The 16595-nt window shown below is 42.2% G+C and overlaps 1 protein-coding gene across 5 annotated transcripts in view; it reads right to left on the bottom strand.

The window, feature by feature from the left end:
* Positions 1–16595, bottom strand: part of taok1a (TAO kinase 1a) — a 163478-nt gene that overhangs the window by 59671 nt on the left and 87212 nt on the right. For all 5 annotated transcript variants that reach the window (XM_048612459.1, XM_048612458.1, XM_048612460.1 and 2 more), the window contains 3 exons: positions 10261–10362; positions 9640–9685; positions 1848–1944 (listed from right to left, as the gene is read on the bottom strand). In XM_048612459.1, coding sequence (XP_048468416.1) covers positions 1848–1944; positions 9640–9685; positions 10261–10362 — 245 coding nt within the window. The remainder of the gene's footprint in view (positions 1–1847; positions 1945–9639; positions 9686–10260; positions 10363–16595) is intronic.

Genomic DNA, 16595 nt, shown 5'->3' with positions numbered 1-16595 from the left:
GGGGACGGGGTGTGAGGGATGAGTTGCGGGAAATGTGGGAGACACGGTGGAGGGCGTTCTTGACCACTGGGCGGGGGCTGTTGGGGGGAGTTGCGGTCCTTGAAAAACAAGGACATCTGAGATGTATGGGAGTGGAATGCCTCATCCTGGGAGCAGATGCGGCGGAGGCGAAGGAATTGGGAATAGGGGTTGGCACTTTTGCAGGAAGGTGGGTGGGAGGAGGTGTATTCTAGGTAGCTGTGGGAGTCGGTGGGCTTGAAATGGATATCGGTTTCCAGGTGGTTGCCCAAGATGGAGACAGAGAGGTCCAGGAAGGTGAGAGAGATGTTAGAGATGGTCCAGGTGAACTTAAGGTTGGGGTGGAAGGTGTTGGTGAAGCGGATGAACTGTTCGAGCTCCTCGTGGGAGCACGAGGCGGCGCCGATACAGTCATCAATGTAACAGAGGAAGAGGTGGGGTTTAGGGCCAGTGTAGGTACGGAAGAGGGATTGTTCCACGTAACCTATAAAGAGGCAGGCATAGCTTGGGCCCATGCGGGTAGCTATGGCCACCCCCTTTGTCTGTAGGAAGTGGGAGGAATTGAAAGAGAAGTTGTTGAGGGTGAGGACAAGTTCGGCTAAGCGGATGAGGGTGTCAGTGGAGGGGGACTGGTCGGGCCTGCGGGACAGGAAGAAGCTTTAAAATCTCCCCTCTCCCTACCGCATCCCAAAACCAGCCCAGCTCGTCCCCGCCTCCCTAACCTGTTCTTCCTCCCATCTATCCCCTCCTCCCACCTCAAGCCGCACCCCCATTTCCTACCTACTAACCTCATCCCGCCCCCTTGACCTGTCCGTCCTCCCTGGACTGACCTATCTCCTCCCTAACTCCCCACCTACACTCACCTTTACTGGCTCCATCCCCGCCTCCTCGACCTGTCTGTTTCCTCTCCACCTATCTTCTCCTCTATCCATCTTCTATCCGCCTCCCCCTCTCTCCCTATTTATTTCAGAACCCCCTTCCCCTCCCCCATTTCTGAAGGAGGGTCTAGGCCCGAAACGTCAGCCTTCCTGCTCCTATGATGCTGCTTGGCCTGCTGTGTTCATCCAGCTCTACACCTTATTATCTCACATTCTGAAAGGTCACTGGACTCCAAAAGTCAACTCTGCTTTCTCTCCACAAACACTGCCAGACCTGCTGAGTTTCTCCAGCAATTTCTGTTTTTGTTTCAGATTTCTATGTGATTAAATGCTACTTGATTACATTTCTGTGGTAAACTACAGTCCGTAAAGGCAAACGTTTAGTACAGAACAGAAGGCTAACAAATTGTAGAAATTACTACTACAAATTTACTACAGCTAATGTCGTATCAAGTGGTGGTGAACACTCGACGATTTGCAGTTTTTGCAGCTTTTCCCCTTTATTTATAAAATTATTGGCATTTACTCATGATCCACATTTTCAGTGGAATTGGATAAATAGAAGAGTATTTATCAAATTTCAGTGCTTTCAAACAAATTTGATTTGCTATTGTTAGTTAATGGTAAAATTGTCAATGCAATCCTGGAGGATGCCAAAAGTATGACCGTAATTGACAGATGCCAAAAATAATACAATCAGTACGCAGAACCTATTTGCTTACAATATAAAACCTGATTTACAATCTCCATTTATTGTCTTGCTAAATTTATAATTTGACCACATAACTGACATGGATTTCCGTTCAACATTGATATAGTATGGCTTACAGCTGGCAACCTCTGAAGTACATCTGAGTTGGCTGTGACACAAATCTGATATTGAAATGTCCCTCAAATGTTATTTATTAAAATATTCTTTCCCTGACCCGGTGTTCCTCTGCATAGACTTACCTGTGAATCATGTTGTGAGAATGCAAATAGGCTAATCCTTGCAGAGCACCATGTGTAATGGCTGCTATCTCAATTTCCTGAAGCGGTTTCTTATGAACTGAAAAGAAACAAAACCTGATAAATGTTCTATTAGAGAACCATTTAAGGCTGTAAACCAAAATTGGCATCCCTTAATTATTAAAACAAGCAATGAAAAATAATTCACAGAACATTTTCTTCAAATTCAAATTAGTGTTAAATAAATTTCAATTGCTTAAGATTAAGGACAATTCTCTGACAACGTTTCACAGCAACTAAAGCTTCAAATAAGTATCACAGGTTTTAATTGCTTGTGTTTGGAAGAAAAAATAAACTTATATCCAGTCATGCATTAGACAGAGTATAAGGGATAAAGAACTCGCATCTCAAAATCTGCTTTATTTTGGAGAATCAAAAGACAACAAGGATTTATATAATCACGAGCAAGGCCTATGACAGGTTAGGAAAGTGAACAGTCTAAATTTATATGTTTGAAACAAAGCATTAATACTGGAGCTATATTTCAACTATTATTTTACTAACTACAAAAACCATGCAACTAGCATACAAACGATTATTATTTCCTGGAGGACGATGGAGTGAGGAAGAGTGGAATTTATCGCACAGGTGAAATACATAAAAACAATTAAAATAATTGTCAAATGGAGTGAATGGACCAGAATCAAATTTTCACTGAACTAAAAAATTGAAGGTTTCATATGGGATGGTGTGGTAGATCAAACAGTGCAGACAAGGTGAAACAGAGAATGACAACAATATGGGAACTGATAAACCATGACCAGAAGAGATAGAGAATGTAAATCTAAGAGAAAGTCAATAGATAAGATGAGACGCTACAAAAATAATAAACCAACAAAATGAAAGACTCTGTACCTGAGTGCTTGCAGGATTCAAAACAACAGATGAACTGATAACAAAGAAAAATACACAAGTGCAATCTGAAAGCCATTACAGAGGCATGGCTGCATGATCACCAATTTTGATCTTGGATCTTGATCGGAGGCTTGGATAACACAGGGGCAGGAATGGTTGTTGGATGTTCCGGGGTATAGATGTTTTAATAGAAATAGGGAGGGAGGTAAAAGAGGTGGAGGAGTGGCATTGCTAATCAGGGACGGTATCACAGCTGCAGAAAGGGAGGTCGTGAGTCAGTATGGGTGGAAGTCAGAAACAGGAAAGGAGCAGTCACTTTATTGGGAGTTTTCTATAGATGCCCCAATAGCAACAGAGACACTGAGGAACAGACTGGGAGACAGATTTTGGAAAGGTGCAGTTATGGCAACTTCAACTTCCCTAGTATAGGCTGGAACCTCGTAAGTGCAAATAGTTTGGATGGAGAAGATTTTGTCAGGTGTGTCCAGGATGGATTTCTGACTCAATATGTAGATAGTCCGACTAGAGGGGAGGCCATATTGGATTTGGTGCTTGGCAACAAGCCAGGTCAGGTGTCAGATCTCTCGGTGGGACAGCATTTCGGTGATAGCGATCACAACTCCCTGACTTTTACTATAGTCATGGAGAGGGATAGGAGCAGATGGTATGAGAACGTATTTAATTGGGGCAGGGGGAATTACAATGCTATTAGGCAAGAACTACGGAGCTCCAATTGGGATCAGATGTTCTCAGGGAAATGTGGAGGTTATTTGGGGAGCAGTTGCTACAGGTACTGGATAGGTTTGTCTCACTGAGGCAAGGAAAGGATGGTAAGGTAAAGGAACTTTGGGTGACAAGACATGTTGAACACCTAGTCAAGAGGAAGAAGGAAGCTTACTTAAGGTTGAGGAAGCAAGGACTGGACAGGGCTCTAGAGATCTACAAGGTAGCCAGGAAGGAACTGAAAAATGGACTTAGGAGAGCTAGAAGGGGGTGAGAAAACCTTGGCGGGTAGGATCAAGGAAAACCCCAAGGCTTTCTATACTTATGTGAGGAACAAGGGGATGGCCAGAGTGAGGGTAGGGCCATTCAGGGACAGTGGAGGGAACTTGTGTGTGGAGTCAGAGAGGGAGGGGAGATCCTTAATGAATACTTTGCTTCAGTATTCACCAGTGAGAGGGACCTTGATGTTTGTGAGAACAGCATGAAACAGGCAGATATACTCGAACAGGTTGATGTTAGGAAGGAGGTTGTGCTAGAAATTTTGAAAAACATGAGGATAGATAAGTCCCCTGGGCCAGCCAGGATATACCCAAGGTTACTATGGGAAGCGAGGGAAGAGATTGCTGCGCCTTTGGCGATGACCTTTGCGTCCTCACTGTCCAATGGAGTAGTACCAGAAGTTTGGAGGGCGACAAATGTCATTCCCTTGTTCAAGAAAGGGAATAGGGATAATCCTGGAAATTACAGACCAGTCAGTCTTACTTCTGTGGTGGGCAAATTATTGGAGAGGATTCTGAGAAATAGCATTTATGATTATTTGGAAAAGCACAGTTTGATTAGAAATAGTCAGCATGGCTTTGTGAAGGGCAGGTCATGTCTCAAGTCTTACTGAATTCTTTGAGGGTGTGAAAAAACACATCGATGAAGGTAGAGCAGTGGATGTGGTGTGTATGGATTTTAGCAAGGCATTTGATAAGGTTCCACATGGTAAGCTCATTCAGAAAGTGAGGCGGCATGGGATTCAGGGAAATTTGGCTGTCTGGATACAAAACTGGCTGTCCAATAGAAGACGGAGGGTAGTAGTAGATGGAAAGTCTTCAGCCTGGAGCTCAGTGACCAGTGGCATGCTGCAGGGATCTGTTCTAGGACCTCTGCTCTTTGTGATCTTTATAAATGACATGGATGAGGAAGCGGAAGGGTGGGTTAGTAAGTTTGCCGATGACACAAAGGTTGGAAGAGTTGTGGACAGCGTGGAGGGTTCTTATAGGTTGCAACGGGACATTGACAGGATGCAGAGCTGGGCAAAGAAGTGGCAAATGGAATTCAACCCAGAAAAGTGTGAAGTGATTCATTTTGGAAGGTCGAATTTGAATGCAGAATACAGGGTTAATGGCGGGATTCTTGGCAGTGAGGAACAGAGGGATCTTGGGGTCCACGTGCACAGATCCCTCAAAGTTGCGGCCCAAGTTGATAGGGTTGTAAACAAGGCGTATGGTGTGTTGGCTTTCATTGGCAAGGGAATTGAGTTTAAGAGCCATGAGGTTATGCTGCAGCTCTATAAAACTCTGGTTAGACCACACTTGGAATATTGTGTTCAGTTCTGGTCACCTCATTACAGGAAAGATGTGGAAGCTTTAGAGAGGGTGCAGAGGAGATTTACCAGGATGCTGCCTGGACTGGAGGACAGGTCTTATGAGGAAAGGTTGAGGGAGCTAGGGCTTTTTTCATTGGAGCGAAGAAGGATGAGGTGACTTGATAGAGGTTTACAAGATGATGAGGGGCATAGATAGAGTGGATAGTCAGAGACTTTTTCCCAGGGCGGAAATGACTATTATGAGGGGGCATAACTTTAAAAGGTGATTGGAGGACGGTATAGGGGAGACGTCAGAGGTAGGTGCTTCACACAGAGAGTGGTGGGCGTGTGGAATGCGCTGCCGGCAGTGGTAGTGGAGTCAGATACTTTACAGACTTTTAAACGACTCTTGGATAGGCACATGGAGGATTGTAAAATGTAGGGTATGCAGGATAGATTGACCTTAGTAGGATAATAGGTCGGCACAACATCGTGGGCTAAAGGGCCGATACTGTGCTGTACTGTTCTATGTTCTAAACATTGAAGGTACATGACATTTAGGAAGGACAGGAAGCAAGGAAATCTGGAAGTCTTAATTTGGACATTTGGCTCTCTTAATTACTGATAATGCTATAAGCAAAAAAGGACAGGATGATTCAAGTTCAGGAAAACCAGGGATGTAGAGGCATTTTAGATAGAGATCAGAACTGATAAAGACAAGTCACTTGTGGGTGTAATGTTCAGGCCCTCAAAACAATAATCACATAGTAGAACAGGGTTTAAATGAAGAAACAATGGGAACTTATCAGACAGGTATGGTGACAATTCTTGGATTAGAAATAAATCAGATGTGCATAGGCAAATAGAAAGAATACACCATTCAGCTCACCATGCTTGCCCTATCACTCTAGAACATGACTGATCATCTACTCAATGTCATTTTCATGCACCTTTGCTATATCCCTTCAATAATGTTGGTCTCCAGAAACCTATTAATTTCTGTCTTGAACCTGCTCAATGATTGATCTTCCACACCCCTCTGGGGTAGAAAATTCTAAAGAGGAAGTTCCAGTGTTAAATGAACCTGTTCCTTATCCTGACAGTCTAAAGTCACCAACGAGGGGAAACGTTGCTCAGTATCCACCTTTATCACCTTTCATTCTTCAAAACTCCAGAAAATACCATTTCCTAAATCTCTCCTCATAAGACAGAGATCACAAAATCCCTACAGTATGGAAACAGGCCCTTCGGCCCAACAAGTCCACACTGACCCATCCCCTATAACCTACCTAATCTACACATCCGTGATCACTATGGACAATTTTGCATACCAATCCAGCCAGCCTGCACATCTTTGGACTGTGGGAGGAAACCGGAGCACCCGAAGAAAGCCCACGCAGACATGGGGAGGATGCGCAAACTCCATACAGAGACTCGCCTATGGTGGAATTGAACTCGGGTCCCTGGTGCTGTGAGGCAGCAGTGCTAACCACTAAGTCACTGTGCCACCATGTTGGCCAGGGAACAAAGTGGTGTGTTGAAGTGGCAGGCAACTGGAAGTTCAGGGTGTTTTTTTGCAGACAAAACATAGGTGTTTTGTGATGCAGTCACACATATACAGGAGACCATATTGTGAGCAGCAAATGCAGTAGGCTAGATTGAGTGAAGTGCAGGTAAAGTGCTGCTTCACCTGGAAGGCATGTTTGGGCCCTTGGATACTGAGGAGGAAGGAAGTAAGCGGGCAGGTGTTTTACTTTCTGCGGTTGCAGGGAAGATGCCACAGGGCTGTTGGGGGCGGTTGGGAACGAAGGAGGAGTGGGCCAGGGTTCCCGAAGGAAACAGTCCTTCTGGAAGGCTAACAAGGGATGGAAGGGGAATATTTGTTTGGTGATGGCATCCTGCTGGAGGTGGTGGAAATGGTAGCTAATAATCCTCTGGATGTGGATGCTGGTGAGATGGTACATGAGGACAAGGGGGACCCTATCACTGTCGTGGGAGGGAAGAGAGGGGGGTGAGGGCTGAAGTGCGGGTGTTGCGTTGGATCCGGCTGGAGGGCCCGATCAACCAGGGTGCTGGGGAATTCTCGGATGAGGAAAGTGGACGACATTTTTGGAGGCCTCCTTGTCGAAGTCGGCATCATCAGAACAGATGTGACACAGAGACAGAGGCATTGTAAGTCTTTACAGGAAGCAGAGTGAGGATGCATAGTCAAAATAAAGGTGGGATGCATAGTCAAAATAAAGGTGGGAGTCGCTTGGTTTGTAATGTATACTGGTGGTCAGTCTATCCCCAGAAATGAAAACCGAGACGCTGCGGAGGGAAGGGAGGAGTCAGAGATGAGTCAGAGGAGTCAGCTGAAGGTGAGAGCAGGATGGAAACCGGAAATGAAATTGATAAACTTTTCCAATTCTAGAATGAGAGGGGGGAGCAGCTGGTACTCATGGCCACCTCTCTGACCTGAAGTAAGTGAGAGGAGTTAAAAGAGAAGTTGTTCAGAGTGAGGACGAGCTCAGTAGCGCAGAGGAGGGTGGTGATGGATAGGATGATTCTGGCCTTTAGTCCAGGAAGAAGCAGAGAGCCCCAAGACACTCCTGAAGGGGAAATGGATGTGTAAAGGGATTGCATGCCCATGGTAAGGAAGAAGCAGCTGGACTCTGCAAATTGGAAATTCCAATATCTGACGCTTTACGTCAGTTTAAGTGGGAAGGAATTGGGCATGGGGAGAAAAAAAAAACCAGAGTCAAGGTAGGAAGAGAAGAGTTCTGTGGGGCAGCAGCAGGCAGAAATAATGGGTCTTCCCAGACAGTCCTATTTGCAGATTTTGGAAAGGACGTAGAAGCATGCTGTGCAGGGTTGGGAAACTATGACTTGGAGGCAGCAGAAGAGAGATCATCAGATGAAATGAGGTTAGTGACCGCTGTGGACACAACAGTCTAACGTCCTATGGTAGGGTCATGGTCCGGGGGAGACAGGAAGAGGTATGAGAGCTGGTGCTCAGTCTCTGCAATGCAGAGGTCAGACCGCCAAACTACAACAGCACCAGGCTTGTCAGCAGGCTTAATTACAAAGTCAGGGTTGGATCTGAGAGCGTGGAGTACAGTCAGTTCACGGGGAGATTGGTTGAAATGGATGAAGGGTGGGGGTGGGGACAAAGAAATTGAGGTGACCAATGTCATATTGACAGTTCTCGCTGAATAGGTCATCATCCGCAAAGATGATCCTGAGTTTCCAGTTGCCTGCCATTTCAACACACCACTTCCCTGACTGGAAGAACAACTCATTTTCTGCGTGGGACCTTACAGCCTTCTGGACTCAATATCGAGTTCAACAATTTTAGGGCTTGAGGCACCTTCTCCCACATCCTTACTGCAATCCTCACACACCATGTTATAACATGGTCTGCTATTACACACTACCCATTGTTAGCCACTAATAGCACCCATTAGTAGCTATTCATTCTCCTAGGCTAATTGTTATCCACTCCTTCGTCTATCCAACTGTTCTTCTCTCCCCTTGGGCTCTATCTCCAACTATCATTTACTCCTTACCCCCTCCCCTCACCCTACCTTCTATATAAAAACCAATTTCCTACCTATCATCAGTTCTGAAGAAGGGTCCTGGACCTGTAATGTTAACTCTGACTTCAGATAACTGTAGTTAACAGATAGTTCAGGCCTGCTGAGCTTTTCCAGCAATTTCTGTGTTTGTTTCAGATTTCAAGCATCAGCAGTTCTTTCAGTTTCTACTAGCTGGACTGGTTGGGTTGTCTTATTCATAAAAAGATGGACAGCTACACCCCCTGGAGCTTATGAGATAACCTGGCTGAAATATGCAAGCTCCTTGACTAGTCCTGATAGGGTGGATGTGGAAAGAGGTTTCTTCTTGTCGGAATGTCTAGAACTAAGAGTTACTGTTTAAAAATAAGGAGTTGTCTGTTTGAGAGGAGAATAAATGTTTTCCTTCAGTGGTTTGAGTAATTTTGGAGCTCTATATTTCAAAAGGCAATAGAAGCAGAGTCCTTGAATATCTTTAAAGCAAAGATAGACAAATTCTTGACAAAGATGGGGAGTGAAAGTTATCAAAAAGACAGAAATGAGGAATAATCAGATCAGCCACGATCTTAAATGAATGGCTTAGCAGGCTTGAGAGGCTGACTAGCTTATTGCTGCTCCTGGTACATACTTTTTAAAAGAAATAAAAAGTATCAGTTACATTTTAAATCAGTAAATTATGGTAAGCTTGATATCGTGGAAAGGCCCCGACTTCAGCGTTCTTCAAAACTTCAAAATATTTAAAATCAATATACTTCTTGTGTCATTGCACAGACAATACTTTGTCATACTGAATTCAGAGTTTTGAAATACAAGTAATTTGAAACTATTGAACATAGACAGATATTTGGGAATTTTGATCATTTTAGATCATAATAAATGAGGATCAGCCATCAGCCCATCAAGCAATGTTTGCTAGGCTTTGTTTAGATGCGTAGCAATTGAAAACTTGTCAATTATCCAATATTATAAAAAGTGTTTGTGTACATACTTGAAAGGATCAACTTCCAAGTTGAGAATAGTAAATTTTTACCTTCTAGAAGATCTGAAGCTGACCCTAAGCAGTACTCCATCACCAGCTGTAAAAAGAAAGTCAACTGATTAAACTATAATCTCTGCATATTCGCAAGTCTCATTAGAAAAAAAAAAGTACTGCAGCAGCTATATGCAAATATACACTGGATATATATTTGATGAAAAGTAAGTGGCCTTTTTTTCCATTATTTAAAAATTTTCATGCTAGAGTGTCATTGGACAAGTATTTAAAAGTAAAAAGTTATATTGAACACAGTTACAACTCGTGTCAAAAAACAATTAGGCTAAGGTGATCTGTGCAAAGAAAATTATTTTTGTATTAATCATTTCAATCACGTTTTCACTTATGAACAAACATTTCATAATTGTAGCTGTTTTAAAAGTCTGTCTGAACATTTTCTCCACAGATGCTGCCATACATGTCAAGCATCTCCAGTGCTTTGTTTTTACTTATATCTCCTGCATCCACAGTACATTATTTTTCTTCCTCCCATTGGTTAAAATACCTGAGGGCTGAAACTACATTCCTGATTAATTATTAAGAGTCTCTTAGATACTTCATTAACAATATACACAGTTGTGTACAGTCAGTTCACATATTGGTAAATAAATTTCTTACCCAGGCAGTATGTTCCCTTAGATAGCAACCTTTGTATTCAATACTATTTGGATGTCGTAACTTCTGTAGGAATTTGACTTCTTTGATAATATCCTGCCATTTCTGTAAGAAATGTTTGTAGTTGTTTATCAAAGTTGAAACCACATTTGAAACTAGTTGAAATAAATACCCAAAATGATAAAAGATATTGCAATGAATTTTTCAGAAACAGTACCAGCAAAAATGTTAAATTATTAAATATGTCAGCCACTTCAGGAAACGGATACAAGCAATAAAATCCAGGAATCAAGAAGTTCTCATTTCTGCAGATGCTTCACAATATTGTATCTTGCCTGGAGTCTTGCCATGGGATCACATGAAAGGTACAAAGTTTGTTAAATTAGCAACGAGATACCCACTAAGCCTACCAGAATGAAAGGGTTTGCCAATTTTCATAGTGAATTTTAATGTATGGTGCATCTCAATTATTACCAGTAACTTTTCTGGCGCTGAAACTTAACTGTTTATGAATGTGAAGTTTCACTTCATAATTGAATCATTCTTGAATTTTCTTAATGATGTTTTTATAAAGCTTTTACTTGTCTCATATCTCTCAATTCTCATCTTCCTTTTGAATTCATTTTGCGTTCTGTTCACAATTTGCCTCTGAATTAATTGTAATAAATATTTTCAAATCAACTTGCTCATAAATGTTATTGCACACCAACAGAGGAGACAGAACTCCAACGTGGGCCTCCTAGCTCAGAGGTAAGAATCATGGTTAGTTTATCCTCTTCCTAGAATTCTTCTTTCTCACTGGGATTTTTTTATTTGTCAGGGAAATAACCCCACTATTTTCAGAAGACTGTCATAGTTTCAGCTATGAGTTAAACTTGCTAGAATTCATATGGGGTAAATGGGATTAATGTAGTTTGGTACTTGTTGGTCAGCACAGACATGGTGGGCCGAAGGGCCTATTTCTATGTTGTATGATTGTACGACTGTACGACTGTTTAATTAAGCTGTGTTTGTCATTAGTTGAGGAAACAGCCTATGTCACAGCAGAGTCTGATATCTCTGACAAGGTCTACCTGCAAGATCCACCTAGTCAATAAGGAATTTAGGGACCAATATTTTCTCAACCTACTGATTCAGAGGTAGAGACATTTCCATTGCAAGCAAGAGCTTTAGATATTTTCTAATCAATCTGTTCACAGATGTTATCACATACCACTAGAGCAGGTGAAACTTGAACCCGGGGGTGGGGGGGGAGGGGGGGGGGGGGGGGGGGTGGGGGGCGGTGGGGAAGAGAGGGGAGGGAGAGAGAATACATATTGGACAGAATTTGAAAATTCCTGTTTTGAAAATTGTTGGTTTCTAGCCCAACTCCCTTCAAGTAGTCCCTGAAAACCAAAAAGTCACCCCCAACCATCAAAAAGTAGCTCTCAGAACAATCTTAAAAATATCCCTCAATAGAAAAAAAAACTGTTTTGAACTGGTAATCACTGTTGCAAATTTAGGTAAAGCACAGGACAGAATTTTGGCCAGGGTATTAGGAGAGCACCTATAACCTCAATTTATTTTTAAAATTAATTTACGGCAGGTGGGCATTGCTAGAAAGATCTCATTTATTGTTGATCTCCAATTGCCCTGGAGCATGTGACAAGACTTTGAATGGCTGCAATCTACAAAGCGTAGTTACATGCATGCCGCTGGTAGCTAGTAAGTTTTGTGATTTTAAGCCAATAGTGGGTGAACAGCAATAGATTTTCAACTAAAGATGGTATGGTGACCTGAAGACAAATTTGCAGGTGATGGTGCGGTCACAACTTTGTTTTTCAAGGCATTTGAGATAATGGGTTTGAATGGTACTGTAGTACAAGATTTGGTGAGTTGTTGCAGCATGATTTGTAGCTGGCACGTACTGTTGCCATAGAATATTGATGGAGGTGTTGAATGTTTAAGGCAGTGGGTCTAATACTAATCAAAGAGGCTGCTTTATTCAGGATGGTATTGAACTTCTTGAATGGTGTTGAAGCTGTGCTCATCTCGGCAAGTGGAGAACGTTCCATCACAGTCCTGATTTCAACCTTGTGTCCAAGCTTTGAGAAAAGCTACTCACTACAGAATAACCACTCTCTGTAGCTGGTTCAGTCAAGTCTCAAGTTAATTATATACCAGGGCATGTTGAAGATTGCCACCGATGAATGCCTATGCTGTGCAAAGCAAAGAAGTGATTGGACTCTGTTGGAATAGTGAATCTCAGACACTTGATATGGCACAAATGTTTCTTGCTGTTTAATCAGCTCAAACCTACACATTATTAAAATATTCCCTTAGAGGGATATAGACAGGTTAAGTGAACTGGCAAAATCTTGGCGAATGGAATATAATGTGGGAAAAATGTGAGATAATACATTTTGGCAGGGAGAATAGAACAGCTAAACGTTATTTAAATTGGGGAAAGACTGTAGAAAGCTGCAACATAGAGGGATTTCAGGGTCCTTGTGCATAAATCATCATGGGAGTCTTACCAGGACAGGTTGAGTATGTTAGGTTCGCAATAACTGGAGTTCAGGACAGAGATGAGGAGAAACTTCTTTAACCGGACCATAGGGAGCCTGCAAAATTCACTGCCAGAAAAAACAGTAGAGGCCCTAATACTGAATGTTTAAGCAGTTAGATATAGTTCTTAGGACTAAACGGATCTGAGGGTTTGAGGAGAGGAACAGGGAATGGTCAGCCACGATCATACAGAAAGACGCAACAGGCTCAAAGGACTGAATAGCCTATTCCTGCTCACATTTTCTCTTTTTCTACGAATGAGGATGTCCTTATTGAAACGTATAGGATTCTTACATGACAGGCATGACGATACTATGGCTTTAAAAGGTGTATCTTGTCCTGGTTTTTATTTGTAATGAACTGAAGAGAGGTCAAAACAGTGTGTCAAGTGGTCTGCTTCAAGACAATAAAGTAAACAGCTTGTGAGGCCTTGGTTTTTTTTTTAAGTTGGAACAGTATAAGCAACCTGAACGGGTGGGGCCAAGCTCCCACAGAACCGAGATTTTTAGTTTAGCTTTCAGTAGCTGCTGGGATGGAGAAAGCTGCTACATCTCTCTCCCTTTGTTACAACTGAAAGCTTGGGTTCTCTTCCAGCTACTATAATTGCATGTGAGACAATCTATTTTACTGAATTTGCCTTTGCCAAGGGTGAGCTTACAGGATGTTACTATATTGGAACAGTTAATGAGTATATATATTGTTAAGTCTTTCAATAGAGTTACTGTTATGCCAATTATTTTCTTTTGTCTTAAAAAGTGTGTCGAGTGCGCCACATAAGACGATACTAAGGCTTCAAGAGATGTATTTTGTCCTGGTTTGACTTGTGAAGGTTGAGACAGGTAGCAAGCAGTCTACTAAGAGCCAATGAATTAAACAGTTTGAGGGGCCTTGGGGTTTTAAAAAAAATTGGAACAATAGCAACATCCTGAAAGGGTGGGGTCAAGCTCCCAGCAAACCAGCATTTTTAGTTTGAGTTTTCAGTAGCGGTTGCTGCTGGGGTCTTGAAGTTGGGTGTGGAAGCTGTTTTTCTTCTCTCTTACAGCTAAAAGCGGGGGTTCTCTTCCTGCTGCTAGAATTGCATGTCAGAATTTATTTTTCTAAATTTGCCTTTGCCGAGTGTATTTATGAGATGTTACTATATTGGAACAGTTACTGTTTAGTGGTTAAATAATCTATTATTCTGTAAAGTTTTCCAATAGAGTTAAATTATTCCAATTTCTTCTTTCTTTTATTGTATTTTAATTGTAGTGAATAAATAAAGTAAGCTTTGCTTCAAGGCTGGTAGTTTAGAATCACAGAATTCCTACAGTGTAGAAGGAGGCCAGTCAGCCCATCACGTCCACACCAACCTTCCAAAGAGTATCCCACTCAGACACAACCCCCCTACCCTATCCCTGTAACCCTATATTTCCCATGGCTCATCCAACTAGCCTGCACATTCCTGGACACTACAGGCAATTCTGCATGACCGATTCACTTAACTTGCACATCCTTGGACTGCGGGAGGAAACTGGAGTACCCAGCTGAAACCCATGCAGACACGCGGAGAATGTGCAAACTCCACACAGACAGTCACCACAGGTTGTAATTGAATTCAGGTCCCGGGCGCCGTGAGGCATCAGTGCTAACCGCTGAGCCACGGGGCAGCTCCAATCGTGCCATCTAACCCATTGAATGGCATCTGGAAAGCAATGCCCAGCACTTGCCTTTAAAATAAGAACAAGTCGAGGTCTAGGCTACCTTCTTAATCTATTGAGGGTATTTGGTCTGGTCCAGAATATCCATCATAGCACGGATGCCATTAATAGAAAAGCCTTCCGTTTGGTAAGGCAAAAGCTCTGTGATCATTAATATTTTAACTTCGAGGTCTGCACCAAATACCTTAAAAGCTGCTATAAAGCCATATACACTTAACTCAGATTCCTGCTTCATTTCATGGGCTGGATGCCTTACAAGGAAAGTTGTTGGGAGACAATTGTTACTTTCTAACCACATCTGATGGCTCCATTATGCAACTCACTGATTGAAGCCAAGCACAAATATAATGTTGCCCATTCTGCTACAGGGAATTTAAGGAGCAGATGATAGGCCTCAAGATGAAGTTCCGCTGCTTTAATTGATTTGTGGAAGAATCTTTGCAGTACACATCAGAAAGTGTGCCACGTAATTCTAGCATGCTGCCTGCACTAGTTGTGCAGAACGCAAGAGGAGATGTGATGGGACACTGAAGAGCTGGGAGAGTGACAATCTTTCAAGGATGAAGACCTGGATGCTGAGCAGGAGGAACACCATCTTCAGCATGATAGAAAGCAGTGCAGTGACAGGCTGAACAAGCCGGAAAGGACTTATTTGACATCTGCTTCCAAATATGAGAACTGGGTGAAGTAATCATTCATTGACTGTAAGTTTGCTTGTAGTTTCTTCTCATAACTTTTATTGAATAACAGGCAAATGCTAAAAACCCCAACTTGAGGGCTATACAAGATGTGATGCTCCCAAATTGAACAAAAATAAGCTGGCATTCTATGCTGGGTGTTAGGGAGAGTTGAGCACTCCTTCAGACAGGGTTCTAACATGGTATAGTGTGAAGGACAAGTAGCATGTATAGCTTCATCACTGCAGCTACAGTTACTGTGACAGACAGACAGATAATGATGCAAAAAGACAATACAACTTTGCTTGTGAGATTCTATTTCCAATGAACAGACTTGTGAGCCAACCATATGTCCTCAGAAGCTTTTCTTTTTCATTTCCGTCCTACTATATGCACCGTGAAGGGCTATTTCTGGATGGCAGTCTTTGACCTGGTTCACAGCTGGGCTTTAAATATAGCACAATAGTGTGAAGCACAGTAGCATGAATCCTGGAAGGTCCTGGCACTGGCAAGTGTTTCCACTGCTGGTGAGGGCATGATTGCACTGTGCTGCGCTGTACAGGAATAATATACCTAATTCGAACACAATGAAGCAAGCACCACAGAATTGCATAAGATAAATCACTCAAATTCAGAGAGAAACCTTTCATAACTCCGTGTAATCGACAGTTAGCGAAATTTTTTTTGTTAAAATTCAGCCCTACATTCCTATAAGCCTCACGCTTGAATATTTATTGATAACTTCCAAAAATTCCCACGGCTATTAATCATTACAAGTAGATTTAAGTAACACTTGTTATGACAGTGGAATTCAAAATTTCAGAAGTCAGCATGTATGAATTTCCACTTGAGCATTTCAGTAGTACTTTTGTTATTGCCGCAAAACCATTATGTCTATTGTCAGATCACGTGCAGTAATTTGGCACAAAATGTAATTCTGATGTAAGGGTTGTTACTCAAAGGATACCACAGTAATCTGGAAAGAATCCTGCTATTGTAATCCAGAAGACAACTATCTCAGAAGCAGAGGGAGTTTTGTTCATCTGGTGTACTCAAGCAACAATGGACTTCTTTGGTGTGAATTGGTGCTGCTAGTTACTCAAAAGTAAAAATCAGCATGTATCATTTAGTGTCAGTTAACTACCATGTTAAAAACATTATCTAAAACATTGAAACTAATGTTTCAAGCTTATTGCGCTTTATTTTAGAATGTGCATGACCTGGACTAATTATTTGAATATACATCTTTTACAATTTCTCAGCTTAGTTACGTACACCATAACTGTATCATGCACTTCTCAATGAGCAGAGATAGTAGGAACTGCAGATGCTGGAGAATCTGAGATAACAAGGTGTACAGCTGGATGAACACAGCAGGCCAAGCAGCATCAGAGGAGCAGGAAAGCTGACGTTTCGG

This window comes from Rhincodon typus, chromosome 26 (assembly GCF_021869965.1).
Source record: "Rhincodon typus isolate 14 chromosome 26, sRhiTyp1.1, whole genome shotgun sequence".
NCBI lineage: Eukaryota > Metazoa > Chordata > Chondrichthyes > Orectolobiformes > Rhincodontidae > Rhincodon > Rhincodon typus.
The sequence above is the reverse complement of the archived record's forward strand: the minus strand, read 5'-3'. Positions and strand labels throughout refer to the sequence as shown.